We start from the raw sequence: 20,474 nt of genomic DNA on the forward strand, positions 1-20,474 counted from the left end.
TACCAGGGCTTAGAGGATCCCCTTTACCCCTCCCAGTCCTTTATTTTCTCCTTTCCCCTCCTTCCACGTGGACCCCCTTGGCTCCCCCCCCCCCCCGGCTCCGCCTTTCCCCGCTCAGCCCCCTCGGGGCCCTGCCCCCGGAAGCAGCCGGGCCGGGCCGGGCCGCGATGGCCGCGGCAGCGCGGGGCAGAGCCGGGCCCCGCTGAGCTCCCCCCCACCTCATTTTCCCCTCGGGTCCTTTCCCCTGGAGCCCGTTCTCGGAGCCGGGCCCCGCCATGGGCTCGCTGTTCCGCGGGGAGCCGCTGTGCCTGGCGCAGCTCTTCCTGCAGAGCGGCTCGGCCTACGAGTGCCTCAGCGAGGTGGGCGAGCGCGGCCTGGCCGAGTTCCGAGACGTGAGTAGCGGGAGCTGGAAACAGCCCCCGGGGACCCCCGGCTGGGCGCAGGGTCCGTGTGGGGGGGAAAAAGAGGGCGATGGAAAGGCCGCGGCCTTCCTGAGGCAGCGGGGAGGGCCCGAGCCCACCCCTCACAGGGGTATTGTAAGCTCTGGGGATGATGGAGCATCCTGCAGAGAGGTTGTTCTGCGCCTGAAGCCACCCTGATCTCGGTCTGTAGGTGCTTAGCCAGGAGGTGCAGCCACCCCACTGACAGACCGATGGAAACATCGCAGTGCTGTCAGCTCATTCCTTCACCATCGCACGCTGCTGCTCTGTAAAATGAGTTTGTTCCCAGAGCAGCAGTTCACCTTGAAGGAAAGCGAGTGCCTCGCTAATAGAAGATGGGTTGGGCAATAATTAACTTTTGTTTCTGCATAGTCTCATTGCAATTATATGATCTTTGCTTGCTGACTGAGACTTTGGAATTTCTCTCAGGTATTCTTCATAAACGTAGGTTACAAAATCTTAGTAAGGAAAACTTACATAACAATTAATTACCAAATAGAATGGGTAGGAGGATCCTGTAGGAATTAGTACTTGAGTTTTGTGTTTAAAGGCCACTGACGCCATTTCAGGTAGTCCAGATTTTAAAGTTGAACGTGTAGCCAGAGACAATGCACACTCATGGGAAAGTGGGGAAAAAGATCTGGTCAAAGTTCAACATTTCAAATAGATTTTATGGAAATGCATAGCAAAAAAATGTTTATCGATAGGTTCTTTTTTATTTGAAGTCTTTAAGCAGTAACTTAAAATGGTAGGACTGATATGGGGGTGGTTTCTCCAATAGGCTTGAGTTAGTTTGTTATCAGTGTCTTTCATTCTTTTTACTCAAATCATTCTGTTTTAGTAAAACCTTGCTATTTGAAGACTTCTGCCTTTTTTAAAATAGCTTCCTAGCTGAAAAGCAGTTTTTAGAAAGAGAAGGCTTGTAGAAAGTTTTGCATGCACGGTACATGCAAAACTGGCTCCATGGAGTCAGAGAAACAGCTGTGTTTTTTAGTGGTGTTTTTTTGTTTCATCACCTAATAAGCATTTTATCCTTCTTCAGCTCAACCCAAATGTAAGTGTATTTCAGAGAAAATTTGTGAATGAAGTAAAGAAATGTGAAGAAATGGAAAGAATACTTGGTGAGCTTTATTTTCATACCTATTTTCATCTCATCTGTGGCTTTATTAAAGTTCACTTTGCCAGAGAATCTATAGTGGAGGTTTCAGCTAGAGCTTTTCTTGTTTTTCCTAGTGTTGCACTATTCTAGTGTTTTGGAATCTTTTATACGTTTTTCATATCTGTGAAGAAATAAAATGCATGCACTCAAGTACATAGAGTGTCTGCAGCTCTTCGCAGCTAGAGCTGGCTTGTTTGACTGCAATGCTGAATTGGGTCAGAACATACAAGTATGTTGTTTAATCTGCATTCATACGCTGTGTCAGCTTTGAGTGTATCACAGGTTTGTTTAAGTTGGAAGGGACCTCTAGAGATCACCTAGTCCCACCTTCTGCTCTAGCAGAGTAAGCTAGAGCCCATTTTCCAGGGCTGTGTTCAGTGAGGTTTCCAATACATGTACAGGTAGAGACTCTACAGCCTCAGGGCTGCTTGGAAAATGGAAATGTTACTCTAGATATTCCCTTGACTAAAAAGAAAAACCAAATTTCTCATGTAGTGCTGTTGAACTTCCAAGCACTCTCCAAAGCATTTTAAGTTACTAATAATCGTTTTCACATGATAGTCAAGGAATAGAGAAAGAACATGAAGAGCATTACAGCCAGGATGCCGATTACTTCAACATACCCAGAGGAAAAGCTGCTGTTGAAAGATTCTTTTATTGAAATCTCTTATTAGAGCCACGTGCTGGTCATGCCAAATATCCCAGTAGCTATCGTGGCAATCTCACTGCCCAGCATGAGCTGCAGGCGTTGTCAGGGTTTCTTAAGCCTCCTTGTTTGAACACCTTTTATTCCAAACATGGGATGTTGAGCAGGGCATCAGTTTTTGGCAGATGGCATTAGGAGCAGAAAGTAGCGTATTATGAAGAGTCAAAAGCTTCTTAAAAAGTGCTTGCGCTTGGAAAGTTTCGGTCTGCGGTCCCTGAAGATAGTTTACTTCTACAAATGCCCAAGGGAGCAGTGCTCTCTGTCTTGGTGTTGCTAGCACTTCATAAGTCGCTCTTTTTCTCCATGGAGCACTAATCTTTATCCTTCCTTTGTGTTCTTCCTGAAGACTCTTTGTGTATTGTTGCCAAAATAAATTAATAAAATAATTAGGGCCTGATGCTGCAGTGTGATCACTGCCCTCAATAACAGCTGAAGATCAACTGTGCAGTTTTCAGTTTCATTTCTGATTGTGTTTTTTTCTCCAGGGTATTTAGTACAAGAAATTAAAAAGGCGGATATTCCTCTTCCTGAAGGAGATGTTGCTCCTCCTGCGCCCTTGCTGAAACACATTTTAGAAATCCAGGTAATTTTTTTTACACTCCAGATGCCTGAACTGTTCTCAGTTTAAAATATAAATTAAAATAAATAAACAAAAATAAATATATAAAAACACAGATAAACAAATTTTTAAAGTAATAAAAAAATAAACATCCATGTTTTCCAGGGTGTGTGGGAATTTTATATGCCCAAGACTCTGTTTTCCCATGTTGGTTGTGTAATGAAACACGGTGCTCTTTCCTGTGAGTGCTTATAATTTTGAATAGCATTCTGTTCTGCTCTAATTCTATCGGTAGAATAGGTAGCTGACTCACTCCAAGTTCTAATTCCAAGTCTGCCTTACTTAGCTCAAACACAGATTAGAGTCGTAACAACAGACTTAATGGATGCTAGTGGAGGATCAAGTATACTTGATACAAAGCGATCTTTGGCAGGCTGAGGAAGAAAATCTATGGAGCTTAAGTTAACTAAGAAATTGAGAAGTTCCTATTTTTAAGCCAAATTAACTTACTTAAAATTCATCCTCTCCTGGTTTCCGAAATTCTGTAACCAATTCTGTATCGCTTTTATTTCATGTAACAGGAACAGCTGCAGAAACTGGAAACAGAATTGAGGGAAGTAAATAAAAACAAAGAAAAGTTGAGGAAAAATCTGCTTGAACTGACAGAATACACATGCATGTTGGATGTCACACAAACGTTTGTCAGGAGAACAGCAGAGGTACTACTTGTGGTGTTTGACTATAATTTGTGTGTCATGTGATGGTTTTGTTGCGTGCTGTTAGTGCTTGTAGTTAAGTGCACGACTTCCTGTTGGGTTTTACACCACCGTACATTATTTGTTTGCTTGGTACCTAGAGAACCTGGCTCACAACTACTTGTGCTTGTATGTGCAGGCATTAGGCATATCCACAGCAAAACGCCGCCCTGAAACTTGGGAGCTTTGTGATTTCTCTGATTCATCTGAACGTTACTGCTGATGCCAGCAGACGATGAAGTCATATTCGTGTTATTTTGATGTGTAAATTGTGCTGAGAAATTTATCACGTAACCTTTGCAACAGTGACTATAATTGCTGAGTGACTCACATGAGATCCCAAGATATCTTTGTTATCTGAATTGAACGCAGGAAATGCTTTTGTAGTTTTACTGAAAGACTTTACTTAATTAGCTTTTCTTCTATAGAATAATAAATGAACTAAAATATTTTTTTCTGAATGCTGTGAATGATCTTTCTTTTATTTCATAGTATGAATCCCATTTACACATGAATTATGAAGAATTTCCATCTGTGGAAAACGAGCCATTTGTGGATTATAACTGCATGCATAGACTGGGTGCCAAGCTTGGGTAGGTATGGTTCAGCTGAGGTATGCCAGCTTGTCATGGTGTGCTGTTTCAAAACTGCTGGATGAGCTGCTGCAAATAACAGGCTGGTTTCTCAGGATGGGATGTTGTGTGACTCCAGTGATTTAAGATGAGCCAAACCATTTTAGACTGAGTGTCCCAAATGCATTTCTGAAACAAAACTGGATTCTTTAAAGGGATAAGTAGGTCTGCACCAAGAATACTGTCATAAAGCTTTTGTGTGTGTTTAAAGCATCTTCTACTATACAAACTGTTTTTCCAGGATAAACACACAGTGTTTCAATGAGCTGTTTGAGTCAGTTGTAAATGTAACATTATTAATGGTATTGCCTACTTGCCTTTAAAATGATATAGGGACACAGCTCCCTGCAATGTCGTTATTAGAGTACCTTACTGAATAAAAAATTAACAACCTTACTACTGCAGAAAGAAATTGCATTAAATATTCTAGTTGTTTGTTCAGACTTATAATCCATCTGTTTTCCAAACAGAAATTGCCTCTTTATTTTATATATTGGTTAGTTCCTATATAGGGTAGTACTTCCTTCTTTAGAGTTGACAGATATTAAATTCTTGTGACTGATCTGGAGTGATGATGTGCTCTGAGATTTTAACTCACGGAACTTGACTTATTTTTCAAATGTGTTTTTTTTTTTTCCCCATAGATTTATATCCGGGTTAGTTCATCGAGCAAAAGTTGAAGCGTTTGAAAAAATGCTGTGGAGAGTCTGTAAAGGTTATACTATTCTTACGTATGCAGAGTTGGATGAATGTCTGGAAGATCCAGATACAGTGAGTAAACATTGTAACTATTGGTTTTTGTTTGTTCTCTTTGTATGATGTGAAAGAATTGCTGCTCAGGTCTGCAGTGAATATAAATGATGTCCTAGAGCCTTTAGAGAGAATCCTTTTCAAGTATTATTACTTCCAAGGCTTCAAAATTAGAGGTCTCAATTCCATCATAACTCTAAGAATAGCAATTAATTTTTCATGGCTCAGCTTGATCACAGAATATCCCAAGTTAGAAAGGACCCACAAGGATGATGGAGTCCAACTCTGGGCTCCACACAACACTACCTAAAAATTAAAACACATGTCTGAAAGTGTTGTCCAAACACTTCTCCAGCTCCAGCAGGCTTGATGCTGTGACTGCATCAGGCTGTGAGTGGGAGCCTGTCCCAGTGCCTGACCACCCTCTGGGTGCAGAACCTTTCCCTAATGCCCAGCCTGACCTTCCCCTGTCCCAGCTCCATGCCGTTCCCTTGGGTCCTGTCGCTGTCCCCAGAGAGCAGAGCTCAGTGCCTTGAGGCCTCCCGTCAGCCTTCTGTCCTTCCAGCTGAACAAACCAAGTGACCTTGGCTGCTCGTCATATGTCTTGTCCTTTATTGCAGAACTTTATTGTGGAATAGTTGTGTCTTTGTTTGGCTACCTTGATCAAAATGTGTGGCATAGATGCCTGCTTGGATATTTATTAACCAGGTCTATACAGGCCATTACCTTTTAATAACCCTTTTATTTGTTCATTCATTCAGTAGTTAAGGAAAAAAGTCTGGAATATAGTCAGCCGTCTATGAAGATTTTTCTCTAAACTTACAAATTCACTTTGTAAATTAGCATCTATGGCTGTCTAATATTAATTTAAATTTTGCTTTGCATCTAATTTGTAACACTTAATTTTTTTCAAGGCTTATGTTACTAAAAAAAAAACTTGAAATATTGGTACACTTGAATTTTTGTTTTTTGTTCTTAACTAAAATGGTGGAATGTTAATGCTACTGACACTTTTCTAATTATATAGTAAAATAACAAATTTGATTAAGTACAGCACAGGAGAGTTGTCGGTTAAAAAGCAAACTTCATCAACTTAACCTTTTTTTTTCAGGGTGAAACCACAAAATGGTTTGTGTTTTTAGTGTCCTATTGGGGTGAACAAATTGGCCAGAAAGTTAAGAAGATTTGTGACTGGTAAGAAGTAAATTTTATATATATATAAATAATATATATAATAAAATATATAATTTCTTTATGTCTGGATTGTTTTCTTCTTTGTTTCCCCCCCCTCCTCCCCTTCCTTGGAAACATTGATTTCATGCAAGGTTTTGAAGTTAAATCTGTTTTTTTCCTAGCCCCTCAGTTGCATCTAGCTTTATAATTATCTCACATACAAATAAATGTATGGGTCATTTTATCTGCAATCCTTTTTAAGTATTGGCAAAACAGTGACTGTGAGTTGAATCTGGTCTGTGGTTATTAGGCAGCATGTATAACATGCAGATTTCACTAGGGCCTGGGGTTGGCTGTTATTTTTCTTTAGGTTGGTTATTAAGTACAGACTTCTGTGTTTCTGTAGCTATCACTGTCATGTGTATCCCTATCCAAATACCATGGATGAGCGCACAGCAGTTGTAGAAGGACTAAACGTTCGTATTCAGGATCTTCGTACTGTGAGTAAATTCTAATAGTATATTCCCTTTGCTGTAGTTAATGCACTATAGGAAATCACTTAATGTATCACAGTATTAAATACATTAATATGTTTCTAAAATGTTTGCAGCTATGGATCTGAACTTGACCCTATGTAGTGTCCATGGTCTTGTGTTGCAAGTATTTACTATACTTCAGGGTAATTCTACTGCCTAAAACAGAAGGCAGTGCTTAACGTGGCCTCCTACAAATGTGGTTCATCACTGAACAAATACTTAGTGCTTTACTGTGGTTAACATAAATGTTCCTACATTTTTCAATGAAAGTTTTTTGTTTTTCTTCTTGGACAAAGGTGCTGCAAAAAACTGAGGATTATTTACGCCAAGTTTTGTGTAAAGCATCTGAATCCATCTATACGTGGGTTATCCAAGTAAAGAAGATGAAAGCCATTTATCATGTACTCAACTTGTGCAGTTTTGATGTCACAAATAAATGTTTAATTGCTGAGGTTTGGTGTCCAGTGGCTGATCTGCAAAACTTGCGCCATGCGTTGGAGGAAGGTTCGGTAAGTCAGCTGAATGCTCACAGATGTTAGAATTTCTGTCTTCAACTAACTATACGCATAAGGAAAGAAAAAAATAATTTAAAATAGGGTGAAAATCAGTCACAGGCAGGTCTTGGTCTCTGTGTACTCATATTAAACAATTCCTTTATGGACAGAGCCTTTTTTAGTGTTTTGTATAAGAAAATTATTAAAATCTGGTATTTCATATAAAGTAAGGATTAGAACACTGTATGTTAGTGTTTTTAGAGGAACAGGTTAGTGTAATTTTTATTTTTTTAAAGGCACAAAGGGATAAATGTTAAATTTGAGGGTTACTTCAGGCATGTTTCAAGATCAGTGAAACAGTTGATAGAGAAAACATTTTCACTTTGATTAAATTATAAACTGAGTTTTCATATAAATGTATCTTCTCTTTCTGCTTGTAATTAGAGGAAGAGTGGAGCCACAATTTCTTCATTCATGAATACCATCCCGACAACACAACCCCCTCCAACTCTGATACGTACCAATAAATTCACCTCAGGGTTCCAAAATATTGTTGATGCTTATGGAGTTGGAAACTATGGAGAAGTTAATCCAGGTTGGTCCTCCAGAATCTGAACTGTGAGCTGTGCTGCCGTTATTGCTTGTTTTGTAAGGCTGTGTGTTTAAATACCTTGCTCAACTAGACGCCAGTTGTGGCTAAACAGTGACAACCATACAAGTAGCTGTTTGAAAACCTCAGTAGCTCATCAAAAGTACAAATGGGGTTCCAAGCAGTAAGATTGGATTTAATTTTAGTGCATTATTTCAGCATTAAAACAGCAGTAATGATTGTATATTTCTTCATAAACCTTACCTTGGATAAGAAAAATATTTAGGGAAAAGAAGAAAACTTGGTAATGGCTACTGTTCTTGCTCAAGTGTGCAAGCTCATCACTTGAAAAATCCTGCTTGTTGTATGGCCCAATTAGTTTAATAGCCTCATGTATTTTTGTAGCTATCTTGAGTATGAGAGTATCATGTCACACTCTACAGGAGAATGTAAGTTATACTACAGAGTCAAAGTAACTGTGGAAAATAACTATTTTCTCATATATTATATACTTTCTCATATATTATAGAATTGTGAGCTGAAGCTCATCTGTGGAGTTGTCACTGCAAAGGGTATATTTAGATAAGCAAGCTTTAAACTGAGTTAAGTTTATGGTGTGGGTGAGATGTCTGTTAGCATGAGGTGAAATGTCTTTCAAACTTAAAGCTGAACAAATCAAGAGGTTAAAATACTGTAATTGCTTACACATAATTCAGATACCACCATCATCTATTGTGCTATGTGCCTGAAATCTGTTATGTTGCCATTTCAGCTCTCTACACCATCATCACTTTTCCCTTCTTGTTTGCCATTATGTTTGGAGACTTTGGGCATGGTCTGCTGATGTTCATCTTTGCACTCCTGACAATACTGTATGAAAACCATCCTAGGTTACAAAGATCACAGGATGAGGTAAAGAAAATTATAAATAACTTAACCTCCACCAGCAAGATAGTTTCAATTGGATAGTTACTGTGTTTCTGGAAAGTAATATTTTTAGTGCATGTGTATTTTCTTTGTTTTAGGATTTTACATGTTTAAAATTACCATATTTCTCAAGATTAATGCTTGTCAAGATTAATAATGCTTGTTTAGATTAATTTTAACAAACTATTATTTTTATTTGAGAGAGGGGGCTTGTGTTTCCTTATGCTATGGCTACTTAGCAATGTGTCAATTTTACGGAATGGGATTACAGTGGCTAACCTGAAGAGAAAATGGCTTTTCAAATTCCACCTTCTTTTATTGTTTCTGAAAATGAGCTGTAGTTTGAAATTAATAACACTTAATTTTATCTCATCTTTTAATGACGTAAACTTGGAAAGCAGGAACACTTGCATCTCTTGTTAGAATTATATTTAATTAAGATTAACTTCACTTCTTGAAAAACAGTCCAGGGGAAGTCCAGGGGAAGAAACGTGGCTTACAAAGGCTATTCAATTAGTATAAGGATACCAGTGGGAAAAGTCTCAGTTTGTGTCACGGGAGCTTGCATGGGAAATTCAAATCTCTGCATTCACCTTAAACCAAAGTTGTCTTTCTGAATCTACCTGCTGCTAGCTCGATGTCCTAATGCAGCCTCTGCATATAAATCTCTTGGCATGAAGTTGCGAATGTGGAGATCTGAACCTCAGTAATTTAGTGACTGGTATTTGCAAATTGCTTATTTGGATGCTTAAAGAAAAGGTGTTTGTTCCATTTTGATTGATCTTCATACTATTTATAGATTATTTGCAAGAATTTTTAGTTTTTTAGAAGTTTTGTGAGGCAAAAAATGTTTCTTTTAGAAATGTGTAGATAGCAATTCACATAGCAGATGATGAATAATGTTTTCTTTTTTTTTTTCTTTTTTTTAAATACTTACAGATAATGAAAATGTTATTTGAAGGCCGATACGTTATTTTATTGATGGGTTTGTTTTCTGTATACACTGGACTGATTTATAATGATTGTTTTTCAAAGTCATTAAATATATTTGGTTCCGGATGGAATGTTTCAGCAATGTTTGAGCAGAAGGTTTGGCGGTGAGTAGCATACCTTCGTTTGCTATATCATTAAAGCAAATCTACTTCCTGTAACAGTTTAACCCTTTTGCCCTTTAGCTGTCCTTTTACTGAGAGTAGTAATGAAATCTAGCAAAATCTAGTTAAACTATCAAATGCTAGTGAGCTAAGCACTAAGTTTCTTCTAAAGTTTCATCTACTCTTAAAATAAAAAAAAAAGCAGTAGTAGTTATTTAGAAACAAAATAAAATTGTTTGCTTAAATTGGAAAATCCACAGAGTACACAATTTCTTCCAAAACTGCTGTTGGAATTGGAGTATGTATAATTCAGTCGGTCTGTCAGGTTAATCTCTTACCAATACTACTTTATAGGGTTATCTTGCTGTCATGTTCTCAGTCACCGAGATCATTTTCTAGACTTTTATAATTAGATGTAGATAAAAATCAGTCTCCTCCTGGACCAAATTTCGTTGCAGTACCCTCATGCTATCTATGCTAGCTAGGAACTTGTATTAAAAACTGCAGCTAGCATAATTATCGGTGGTAAGAGCTCACATGCATTAATTTTAGAGGCAATATTTCTTGGGTTAATTCAGTGTCTAAAGCTCCTTAGGGGTGTTCAGCATCTCTTCTTGTGGTCTTCTTGAGGTTAGTTCAGGATGTTTATTTACTGATAGCCAGCAGTTTTATTTCAAAGTGTTAAAAGTGTACAACTGTTCTGCTGTAACTAACGAAAATAGAGCAAAGTTTTTGAGAGAAATAGAAAACACAGGGCAAGTTTTGGAGAAACTTGTCCAAGAATACAGTTCTGGAATTAGCCAAGAAGTATGGGTATCTACTGTAAAGGTACAATGACATTAATTATCTAGCAAATATTAGTCTATGTACAGCCTTTCTTGATAGCGCAAAAAAAATAAAGCAGGCTGTGAAAAAGTAGTTCTGATGAATCACATAAACTGGGATAAGTTTATTATTTTAGGGTGTTAAGGCCTTTTGGTATTTAAATGTTCACAGCTTGCATTTCAAAAACAGGAAGTGGCTTAAAGTAGAGTCAAAACTACTGACTTCAGTTCAAATGTGACAAGGTTGCAAGTAATTTGTTAGTTAAAGGAAGTAATTTGTTAATTAAAAAGTTTGAACTTATAGTGGAAACCTTATTTTTCCCTTTTACATTTGAATATGCAGTCCTTTGAGTGGTTGTTAGTGAATTTTATGTAAAAGCAAATTGGGAGCTTTTACAATGAAGCTTTATTCTAGGGGAATGCAGAATTAAAAAAATCTAGAAACTTTCCTTTTAAAGACAGTGAATTAAGCACAGGTTCAGAGCCTTGATTTTGGTTGTTATTTTTACTAGCTGGATCCTTTGTACTTAGAAGTTGCTTTATCCTTTTACAGGCTGAATCTGGGTGAATGCTTTAGTTATGGAAAGCAGGAGTAGTGTCCTGCAGAATGCAAGGTATACATTGCCACAGTGTTTAAACCATGTTAGATCTGATTGTGATTTTCTTTCTCTGCAGTCTTGAGGATCTGAAGTCTAATCAATTTTTAACGCTGGATCCAAATGTTACTGGTGTATACAATGGAGCTTATCCCTTTGGAATCGATCCGGTTAGTTTTATTCTTTTAAATTCTCCTTTGTGATGATTACTCATCTTTAAATTAGGCTTTGGTATATATATTAGGAAGATAAACAGTTCTTTTTTTTCCCCATAGTATGTTTTTTCTCTCCATTCAAAATGTTTGTTCATTTATGAATCAAAGAAAGACTTAACTATTTTCACAGAACTCAGACTTCAGTTGTGATTTCATTTTGAGGTAGAATTATGCTGTCCTAATAGAAGAAGAATACTGTTTTATTCCTGTTACTACATTGTTCTGAAATGTGTGTTTTGTCTTTTTTCTTCCTCAGATCTGGAATTTGGCAAGCAACCGTCTCAGTTTTTTAAATTCTTTCAAAATGAAAATGTCTGTGATTTTTGGAGTAGCTCACATGACGTTTGGAGTTGTATTGGGGGTGTTTAACCACTTGTAAGTACAAAAAGTTAAGATAATATTGTCATTACATGCTTTTTGTCAAGTCTTGAATTATAACAGTTAACCTGCCAAGAGAAGTGAAGATCTATTATCGTGTTTAAAAAAAAAAATAAAAAAAATGTATTAAGACAGTAACAGGGAGATTTCCTTTTACATAAATGAGGTAATGGGTCAGTATTATGCCAAAAAATCTGAAGCGACTGATAAATGTGATAACTTATTTTACTTTTTGTTAAATGCAAGTACATGCTTCATATGGTCTTGATTTCCACTGAAATACCTGGTTAAATTTTCCTGAATATGAAGAAATTATTATTATTTTTTTTATTCTAATTTTAATCCTTCTCCATAAAAGTGCAACCACTGTTCTGTTTCATTGAAATCATGTTTGGGCCCCATATTTATCCTGACCTTTCTTGGTAAAACTTTTTTTTTCCCTTTTTTTTTTTTTTTTTTTATCTTTCAGGCATTTCAAGAAGAAGTACAATATTTATTTGGTTTTTCTTCCTGAACTTTTGTTCATGATGTGCATTTTTGGCTACCTTGTGTTTATGATCTTCTTTAAGTGGTTAGCATACTCTGCAGAGGACTCTACATCTGCTCCTAGCATTCTGATTGAGTTTATTAACATGTTCCTGTTTCCTGGTGGTGAAACAGATGTCTTTTATACTGGGCAGGTCAGTAATGTGCTTGCAATCTTCTGATGATTCTGTGTTCCCTGTGCAGTTAACTTCTTTACAAGTCATGTTCTCCTATGAAGGGGAATGTATCAGACTAAGGGGAAAATGAATAAACGGTACCATTTTTTCATTCTTAGTTTTAAGATTTTATGTAGTGACTTGTAAAAATATGTTACTAGAACAAGAACAAAATCTCCCAGTTTATTGTTGAGGCTAGAAAACAGAGCAGTATTCTTGTGATTTTGATGCTTTCCTGTGTACTCTTAAAAAAAAAAAAAAATAAAAAAAAATAAATCTTAGTACACTGAGCATCAGTCATGCATTAACTTAGAACCAAGTCCTGAAGGTGCCGGGTGCCTGTAACCCCATTTAAGGGCCTGATTAAGTAAATACTTGCACGTACATGCATTTTCAAATTGGAGCACATGCCCACTGATATCAGTAGTATTTTTCTCATATTTTGCTCAAACAGTTTTTTAAAGGAAAATGGGAAGGCTTTTACTAATTTTGATTTTGGAACCTGATCTAATTTTCTTTCTTTCCTACTTATGAACAGGTTGGTCTACAGAGGTTTTTACTGAGTATTGCTTTCCTTTCTGTTCCCGTAATGCTTTTTGGAAAACCACTTTATTTATATTGGTTGCACAGTGGAAGACGAGGCATTAGAACGTACAGGGTGAGTATTGAGATACATTTAGATATTTCTTCAGTATAGAAAAATTGAGCTAGTAATATGGCATACAGAATAATGTCCATAACTAGATGCTTCTACGCAACATGGCACATTCTCAACTGTAATGTATGATAATGCTTTGTTCCTCTACACTGGTCATTTTTGCCTTTGGGAATGTTACTTCTTGCAACTACTTTAAACAAACTTTGACACTGAGAGTCCACTTAGCAAACAGACATGATGCATATCAATTTTGCAGAGTGGCTACAAGCTAATACGAAAAGAGAGTGAAGAAGAACTTTCTCTGCTGCGATCTCATGATGTGGAAGAAGGAAACAGTCATTCAGACAGTGGTCACAGAGAGGGGGAAGAAGAGGAGGTGACTATCTTACTTAATTTCTAATTAGTGTGTCCTTGAAAGCAAATGAGAAGTTGAAAATCAAGAAGATTGTTTGTGTACTGAGTCCATGGAAATTTCTAAGAATATCAGCTGAGCCTTTTCAAATACCTTGATGCATGAATGCAATTAATGTATTCTTGTTTGTTGCTATTTTATCATTATTTGTTGATATGTTCAGATTGTGGTACAGCAAACCACATCTATCTGTAGTGGAGAACATGAAGAGGGCTTTATTTGAATCAGACTAGAGTTGTTTTGTTTTTGTTTTTGTTTTTTTTTAATTGAAGAAGTGGTATAAATTTTCTTTTTTTTCCTGTATGCTTTTATGGATTCTTAACATTAAGGAAAGAAGATGGCTATGCAATTTCCTGTTAATTAGCCTTGACTTTCCACCTAGAGAAAACTTCTTATAGTTGAAAATTAGATGTGACAAAGCTTATTTCTAATGGCGGTTTGGAGACATTAACTTGAATTTCTAGTCCTAGCTATTATTGCTATCTAGTTTGGCCAAATCTTTAAAAGTATTTACTGTTTCCACTGACGTCATGTAGATTTTTAAAGCAAGGAAACTGCTTCGGTTTCTGAGTGTGCGGTCTACCTGTAGTAGTTACTTCACTGGGGGCAGTAGAATTTTGCTTGCTATGTGTAGAAAATAGAAGAATTGTTTGGTTAAATAAAATGTTTTAGTTTCTTGCAAAGGAGTTGAAACTTGCAGTGGTATTAGGCTTGGTGCTCTACTAGCAACAAACACATGAATTTAGATTTTTCATTATTAACGTAAATGCTTCTATGTCACTTGTATTACTAATAATTAACGCTGATTTTAATGATTCAGAAACTTGCGATATCAATAGAATAGGAATTGGAGATGTGGTTGGTTTTACTACCTTTATTTTTCAAGTATTAGATCATATTCCATGTGGAAAACATAAATTTGCATACATCTGTCCACAAAGTAATTAGGGAAACTAACTAGAAAACTGTAGCATCTAATTTTTTTTGTGGTGGTGGTTATTCTGTAATGAGGCTCTTAAACGTGCCAGGGGCTTTTTTAAAATTTGATATGAAGTCAGTGTATTACCCCTTAACGGATTTTTCTGTATAGTAAGATTTGCAGATGAATGTTTTTTTTTTTTCATGCTGTGCTATGTTGTTCAAATGAATACAAACGTATTTTCATATTTTAGTTTAATTTTGCAGATGTTTTTATGAATCAAGCAATTCATACCATTGAATACTGTCTTGGATGTATTTCTAATACAGCCTCGTATCTGAGACTCTGGGCATTAAGTCTTGCTCATGCACGTAAGTATTTTTGTTGGTTTTTGGTTGATTTTAAATCTGTTTTGATTTTTAATGCCAGGTAGAGGGGGGCTGGCCTGTTGAAGTGATACTACTATGAAATTATATTTTACTTTATAATAATAATAATAAAAACTATTTAAACTAATAAACATCTATGGAAAGCCCCAAAACTAAAATTGTAACTTACTGTTTGAAACCTAGTAACATTTTTCATTGATTGTTCTTGGCTGTGTGGAAGTTGATTTATCTGGGTACAATGTTACATAATAGTATATCAGTGTCCACAGTACCATTTCTTACCTTCCCTTAATTGACCAGTTTGAAAGGTATTTAAAACTTGCTGAAGTCTTAATATCATAGTGCAAAATGTTGCCTACAGTAGACCTTATTTTGAAACTGAGATGTACCTTTAAGTATTTCTTGAAGGAAAAGGGGAAAAAAAAAAAAGGGGAGGGGGGTTAGCATGAAGACTTGGTTGTAGTTTCCATGCTCAGCAGATCCTGTAATCCTGGTTAAGATACAATACAGGTCAAGTAGAGTAGCTCACTTGGTGGATGTCTGCAGTATCAACATGAATTATGATTTTTTTTTTTCCAGAACTATCAGAAGTTCTTTGGCAAATGGTGATGAGAGTGGGTCTTCGTGTGGATACAACATATGGTGTCTTACTGCTAGTCCCCGTTCTAGCCTTTTTTGCTGTGCTAACAGTTTGTATTCTTTTGGTAATGGAGGGGCTTTCTGCTTTTCTCCATGCTATACGACTTCACTGGTAAGTTTTAACTCACCATTTTATACTTACCTCACTACAGTGTATACCGGCTTCTTTAGAGGAATTTTTGTTTCAAAATATTATGTGACTTTTTAATAAGTGTAAAGTTAAATAGTCTAATGTTATTTTAGTAGATTTTATCTAATTGCATCAAATAAATGGCTTGTTAGTTGAATGTGAATATTCCTCAGGAATACTTTCAGTACATTCAAATATTATATTTGCTTATGGTGTATATTGACCTCTACCACATTGAGTTTATTATGTGAAATATGAATGAGGACATTTGATTTATAGTATTTTAGCTTTTCATACCATAGAATGTTAGTCACTTTGATAAACATTTTAAGTTTCCATCTGGCTATATCACCGAATGGCTCTGGTCTGTTTTATTTATTTGACTCAGAACATTATATCTGAGTAAAACTTGCTAAAGTGGGACTGCCAACCCTTAAATATTTTCATCCTTTTTAGTCTCAACATCACGAGTTCCACATTATAGAGTGGGTTCAGGGATTTAGTTTGAAACTTGATAAAATTTACAATGTAAGAAAAAGCAGACATTTAGAATATAAACACATGATACAGAGCTATTTGCATTGCTAAGTATTGTCATCATGATACTGTAGATTGGCAAAACAATTAACAGCAACTCAAAAACTAATTAATAAGACTTTAGTGAGATATGAGCCATAACAGCAGAATGTCTGTATGTTTGAGTCTCTTGAGAAACATCAAATTTGCCTGTGACTATGATAGGAAGGTTAAGTAGCTGCACAGAAAGCGTAAGTGATGGGATTAGGATTGGTTTCATTTGGTTTCTCGTGTTGTACAGTTCTGTTGTTTGACAATTGGTCATTTTGGATTAATATCCAGATTCTGTTTTTTATCTTGTTTCAGGGTGGAATTTCAGAACAAATTCTACACTGGTGGAGGATACAAGTTTACGCCCTTCTCTTTTAAGCACATTTCTTTACATTTTAATAAAGATGATATGGCATAGTTTGGTTGCTGTCAGCAGAAGTGTTTGGGATTGTTCTAGTAGGACAGTGTTTTTCACTGATTGCCTTATAATGCAGCCAAATAATTTTGTAATATATACCTCCCATAGAACTACATAACAATTTGGAGCATCTTGTAAAGTATAGATATAAACTGTACATTTTTCTTGATAAACTAATGTTGTAAATTAATTTTATTCTTAAAAAAAAAGTGTTACTGCTTGTCCTAAAACCAGTGTAGGCATTTTTTTGTTTAAGCTGTTTATTTTCTTGACCAATTATTTCTAAGTTATCTGAAACATTTTAATCATATTCAACATTCATTACTACTCATATAATCATATACTTAGGCAAGCTACCATCTCATGTACTTTGGGAACAATTTAGCAGTGCAACAGAAGCAACATCTATTTTCAGTATTTATTCCAGAAGGATAACATAATATAAACATGTACATAGCAACATGACATGCTCTTCTTTGGCCATATTTAAAATTGCACTAAAAATGTTAACTTTATGTTCAGAGTTCTGCCCTGAATTACTACTTTAATGTTTCAGAAGCCACAGTCATATTTAATGGTACAGGAGGCAGGATTAGGTGTGGGAACTTGAACTTTCAGCCCTCTTACTTCTCAGTAATGAAGAATTTTGTGATACCTGCTGGTCTGTAAAGCACCTGCAGTGATTGTTATGGGTAAGAGCCTCGGAAAAAACTTGCACTGTCTAAAAGATCTTCGTGCAATGTGGTGTCGTCATGTGGAAAGTTTCTACTCCTATGAATAAGGTTATCAAGAATGAAGAATGGGTCTTAAAATCAGGTGTGCTTGTTTGGCTACCCCATGACACAAAAGCCTGGTTTGTCTTAACGCTGTATCAAAGCTGTTTTTACGCAGCAGGATGGGGGGAGGCTGCAGGGAGACTGCAAAGGGGTCATTTTTTCCACGTGTAATAATGGGGATATTGCCATAATGCTTTACAGCTGTGGAAAGGAAATATTGCCATATTGCTTAATAACCGTGCCAGTTAAAATTTGCACTTATTTCATACTAATTCCGAATAAAAACACTCTTTACGCTGCTCGGAGCCGGCCCTTACATCCCTACGTAGCCACTTAGGGCCCTGGCCGTGCCTCACACAGAGCCCGCCGGGCGGCGGGGGCTGAGGTAAACGCGATCGGGCGGGAAGGGGGCCGGGCGCGTGAGGCGGCCGTTGGGCGGGAAGGGCGCGTGAGGCGGCCGTTGGTCGTGAGGCGGCCGCTGGGCGGGCCGCGGCCATCGCTCCTCCCCGGGCCGTTACCCCGGCTACCGCTCGGCGTCGGGCGGCCGCCCGGGGCCTCGCCGCCATGAGCCTGAACGACGTGCGGGTGCGGTGGCTGCGGGACCAAGCACTCGCGTCGCTGGGGCTGAGTGATCCGGCGCCTTTCGAGGAGCTGCTGAACCGTCATGGTGGTGAGGGGGCGCGGACCGTGCTGCGCTTCTTCAGCCGCGGTGCTGAGGATGATGAAGAGAGGAAAGCTGCGGGGGTGTTGCTGCTGCGGGTCGAGCGGCGCCCCCAGGAGACCGAGGAAGCAGCGGGTGAGGCTGCCCTGCTTGCCCGGCCTGCGGGACCCTCCCCTGGGTACTGCCTAGTCCGAAACCCTTCCTGCTGCCCTCTCTCCAGCTGTTCCTCTCTCCTTCAGGCCCCTACATGTCCCATCTCTAGAGTCCCAGTCCCTTTCCTTACCCCATTCCCTGCCCCACCATCCCTTGAGCTGTGCCCAGCTAATAACTCAAAAGCTTCTGAAACAGTTACTTGCAGAAGCAAAGAGTCCTGCTCTGGTGCTTTATATCCATAAGAGAATTTTGTTCTTACTGTGTAAAAAAGTGCAAAGTTAAGCATGAAGTCTGATGTATGTATAAGTAGACTAAAGGAGTGATGTGACACAACTTTCCACTCTGTACCTCTCAGTGGATGCAGCTACAACACTGCAAGGTGGTGCTTAAAGGCATCAAGACAGGGAGAATTAATATTGCTTCGTAATAATTATAGCACACAAAGAAGTGTGATCTTTCCAGTTGGGGATGCAACTATGCTTCTTCCACCTTTTAACTGTCTAGAAGCCTGTGCTGAAAGGGGAAGGAGACATGGCGCAACATCTGAAAGACAGGAAAAATAACATTTGAAATTCTTAAATGGCCCTGGAATTCATGTAGTTGTTTCTGTGTTACAATGTCTTCACCTTTGCTTCTTGGGCGTGGCATTACTACAGACATTTTCCTCATCATAGATCAGTCACACAAAAAAAAATAATTTTTTTTTGAAGGTTCATTTTGCAAAATGCTTTCATCTTGAAATTTGTTAACCTATTTATTTTATACTAAGAAGTCAATTGTGTTGGAAAATGCTGATAAAGATATTATAGATAAAGCCCTGTAGAATGTAGCATGGTCACTTCCATGTTTGGATTCAGTCCTTCAGCAAGAATATTCTCCTTTGGGAAAATGTATGGATGTCTGATTGTTGAAAGGCAGTACTGTATGGAGAAGAAAAAGGTCAGTTACTTAATTTTAGAAGAAAATTGGAAGGATCCATCTTATGTGCATGGAATACCTGTTCTTTAAGTGAGTTCTCTTGTGTTATTCTTAGACACAACTCAGAAAAGTAAGACATCTGATCCGGAACCCTCAGATAATAAAAGTGTGTCGGGTCATGTATCAGCTCTCTCTAGCGTGTCTGAATTGAGTGAAGTAGAGCAAAGAGTTGCAGCTGACAGTGTGGAACACACACCCGATGTAAGTCTGTTGTATTCACTCTGTTCTTTTGGGGTATGAAGATTCTGGCTTTCTGATGCAAATATATCAGTAAAACTGATGGGCTAATTAAGGAGGTACAATGCAGACCAAGGACTCAGAGCAGAACAGAACATTTTACAAGAACAAAAATTTTCATTGAAACCATTGGCCTGTGGTGTCTACCACAGCCTCTGAAATTGACTGATATTACAAAGGTAATTTACTTAGCAAAACTCTATGTTTTTAGTGAGGAAACATGGTAGTGAGTTACTCAGCTACCACATTATCTATTCCCAGGTTTGCTTGTAACAGAAAAGTTGTAGTTAGAATGATTGTTAGATAAAGACACCATGGGAGGATCCTGTAAGCGACAGTGAAAAAAAGGCTTTTGTACCTCGAGGCTTTTGCCTAATTAGACACTTGGGATGGAGTCTGGCATTTATAACTAAATTTAGTTTATGACTGAGATGCAGTGGGAGGGGAGTAGGTGCTTGCACTTTCTCAGAAAGGCTCTATGGGGGGCATTTAACTGTGATCCATTTTTTTTATGTTTCAAGCACTGTTGCTCTTAGTCCTGTTGGTCTGGAAATTAACATTATTTTTTACTGTTAGCTGAGTGATTTTTTAAAACTTTTTTTTTTTTTTTTTTTTATGTCACCTGTTTACTTGGACAGCAATGTGAAGATAACGTAGTTAAAATAATGCTTCTATTCCATTGCTCATAGAAGGCAAACGTTGTCTTGCTGTTAGGAAACTTGGCAGCAAATAGTAACAGTCATTCTTCCTTCATGTTTCCTGCTACAGTTAACAGAACAGAAAGCTGACAAAGTGTATTTGTATGCGGCTCTTGATGAAATTCCTGAAGAATTTGCGCCAGATGTTAGTGTCTATTTTTTGAGAGACACCAAAGGTATTTGTCCTGAATAACTGCTGGCTCTATGTTTCCAGACTTTGTATCAATTATAGAATCATTTAGGTTGGAAAAGACCTTTGAGATCATCAAGTCCCACTGACAACCTGACCTGCTGTGTCCCATCGCTGTCCC

At 37.8% G+C, this 20,474-nt stretch overlaps 2 protein-coding genes across 2 annotated transcripts in view; both read left to right on the plus strand.

The window, feature by feature from the left end:
* The first annotated feature begins 132 nt into the window (after positions 1-132).
* ATP6V0A2 (ATPase H+ transporting V0 subunit a2) lies at positions 133-16,680 on the plus strand. The gene is made up of 20 exons (XM_068654344.1): positions 133-392; positions 1,483-1,561; positions 2,791-2,888; positions 3,446-3,583; positions 4,112-4,212; positions 4,896-5,022; positions 6,113-6,195; positions 6,581-6,674; positions 7,007-7,219; positions 7,649-7,799; positions 8,566-8,705; positions 9,660-9,817; positions 11,314-11,404; positions 11,706-11,824; positions 12,297-12,507; positions 13,067-13,186; positions 13,443-13,562; positions 14,771-14,888; positions 15,486-15,657; positions 16,558-16,680. The coding sequence occupies exons 1-20, from the start codon at positions 276-278 to the stop codon at positions 16,658-16,660; spliced, it is 2,553 nt and encodes an 850-aa protein (XP_068510445.1). The 5' UTR covers positions 133-275; the 3' UTR covers positions 16,661-16,680.
* Positions 16,681-17,834: 1,154 nt separating this feature from the next.
* The window catches only part of DNAH10 (dynein axonemal heavy chain 10), a 63,712-nt gene continuing 61,072 nt past the window's right edge, over positions 17,835-20,474 (plus strand). The window contains exons 1-3 of the mRNA XM_068654360.1: positions 17,835-18,245; positions 19,336-19,429; positions 20,234-20,339. Of these exons, the coding sequence (XP_068510461.1) occupies positions 18,001-18,245; positions 19,336-19,429; positions 20,234-20,339 (445 nt within the window). The 5' untranslated portion in view covers positions 17,835-18,000. The remainder of the gene's footprint in view (positions 18,246-19,335; positions 19,430-20,233; positions 20,340-20,474) is intronic.

The sequence above is a fragment of the Anas acuta genome, chromosome 17 (genome assembly GCF_963932015.1).
Source record: "Anas acuta chromosome 17, bAnaAcu1.1, whole genome shotgun sequence".
Classification (NCBI taxonomy): Eukaryota; Metazoa; Chordata; class Aves; order Anseriformes; family Anatidae; genus Anas; species Anas acuta.

Coding starts and splice junctions, on each gene's coding strand:
- ATP6V0A2 (XM_068654344.1), top strand. CDS start 276: ATGGGCTCGCTGTTCCGCGGGGAGCCGCTGTGCCTGGCGCAGCTCTTC. Junction 393..1,482: donor GCCTGGCCGAGTTCCGAGAC/GTGAGTAGCGGG, acceptor ATCCTTCTTCAG/CTCAACCCAAATGTAAGTGT. Junction 14,889..15,485: donor ATTAAGTCTTGCTCATGCAC/GTAAGTATTTTT, acceptor TTTTTTTTCCAG/AACTATCAGAAGTTCTTTGG.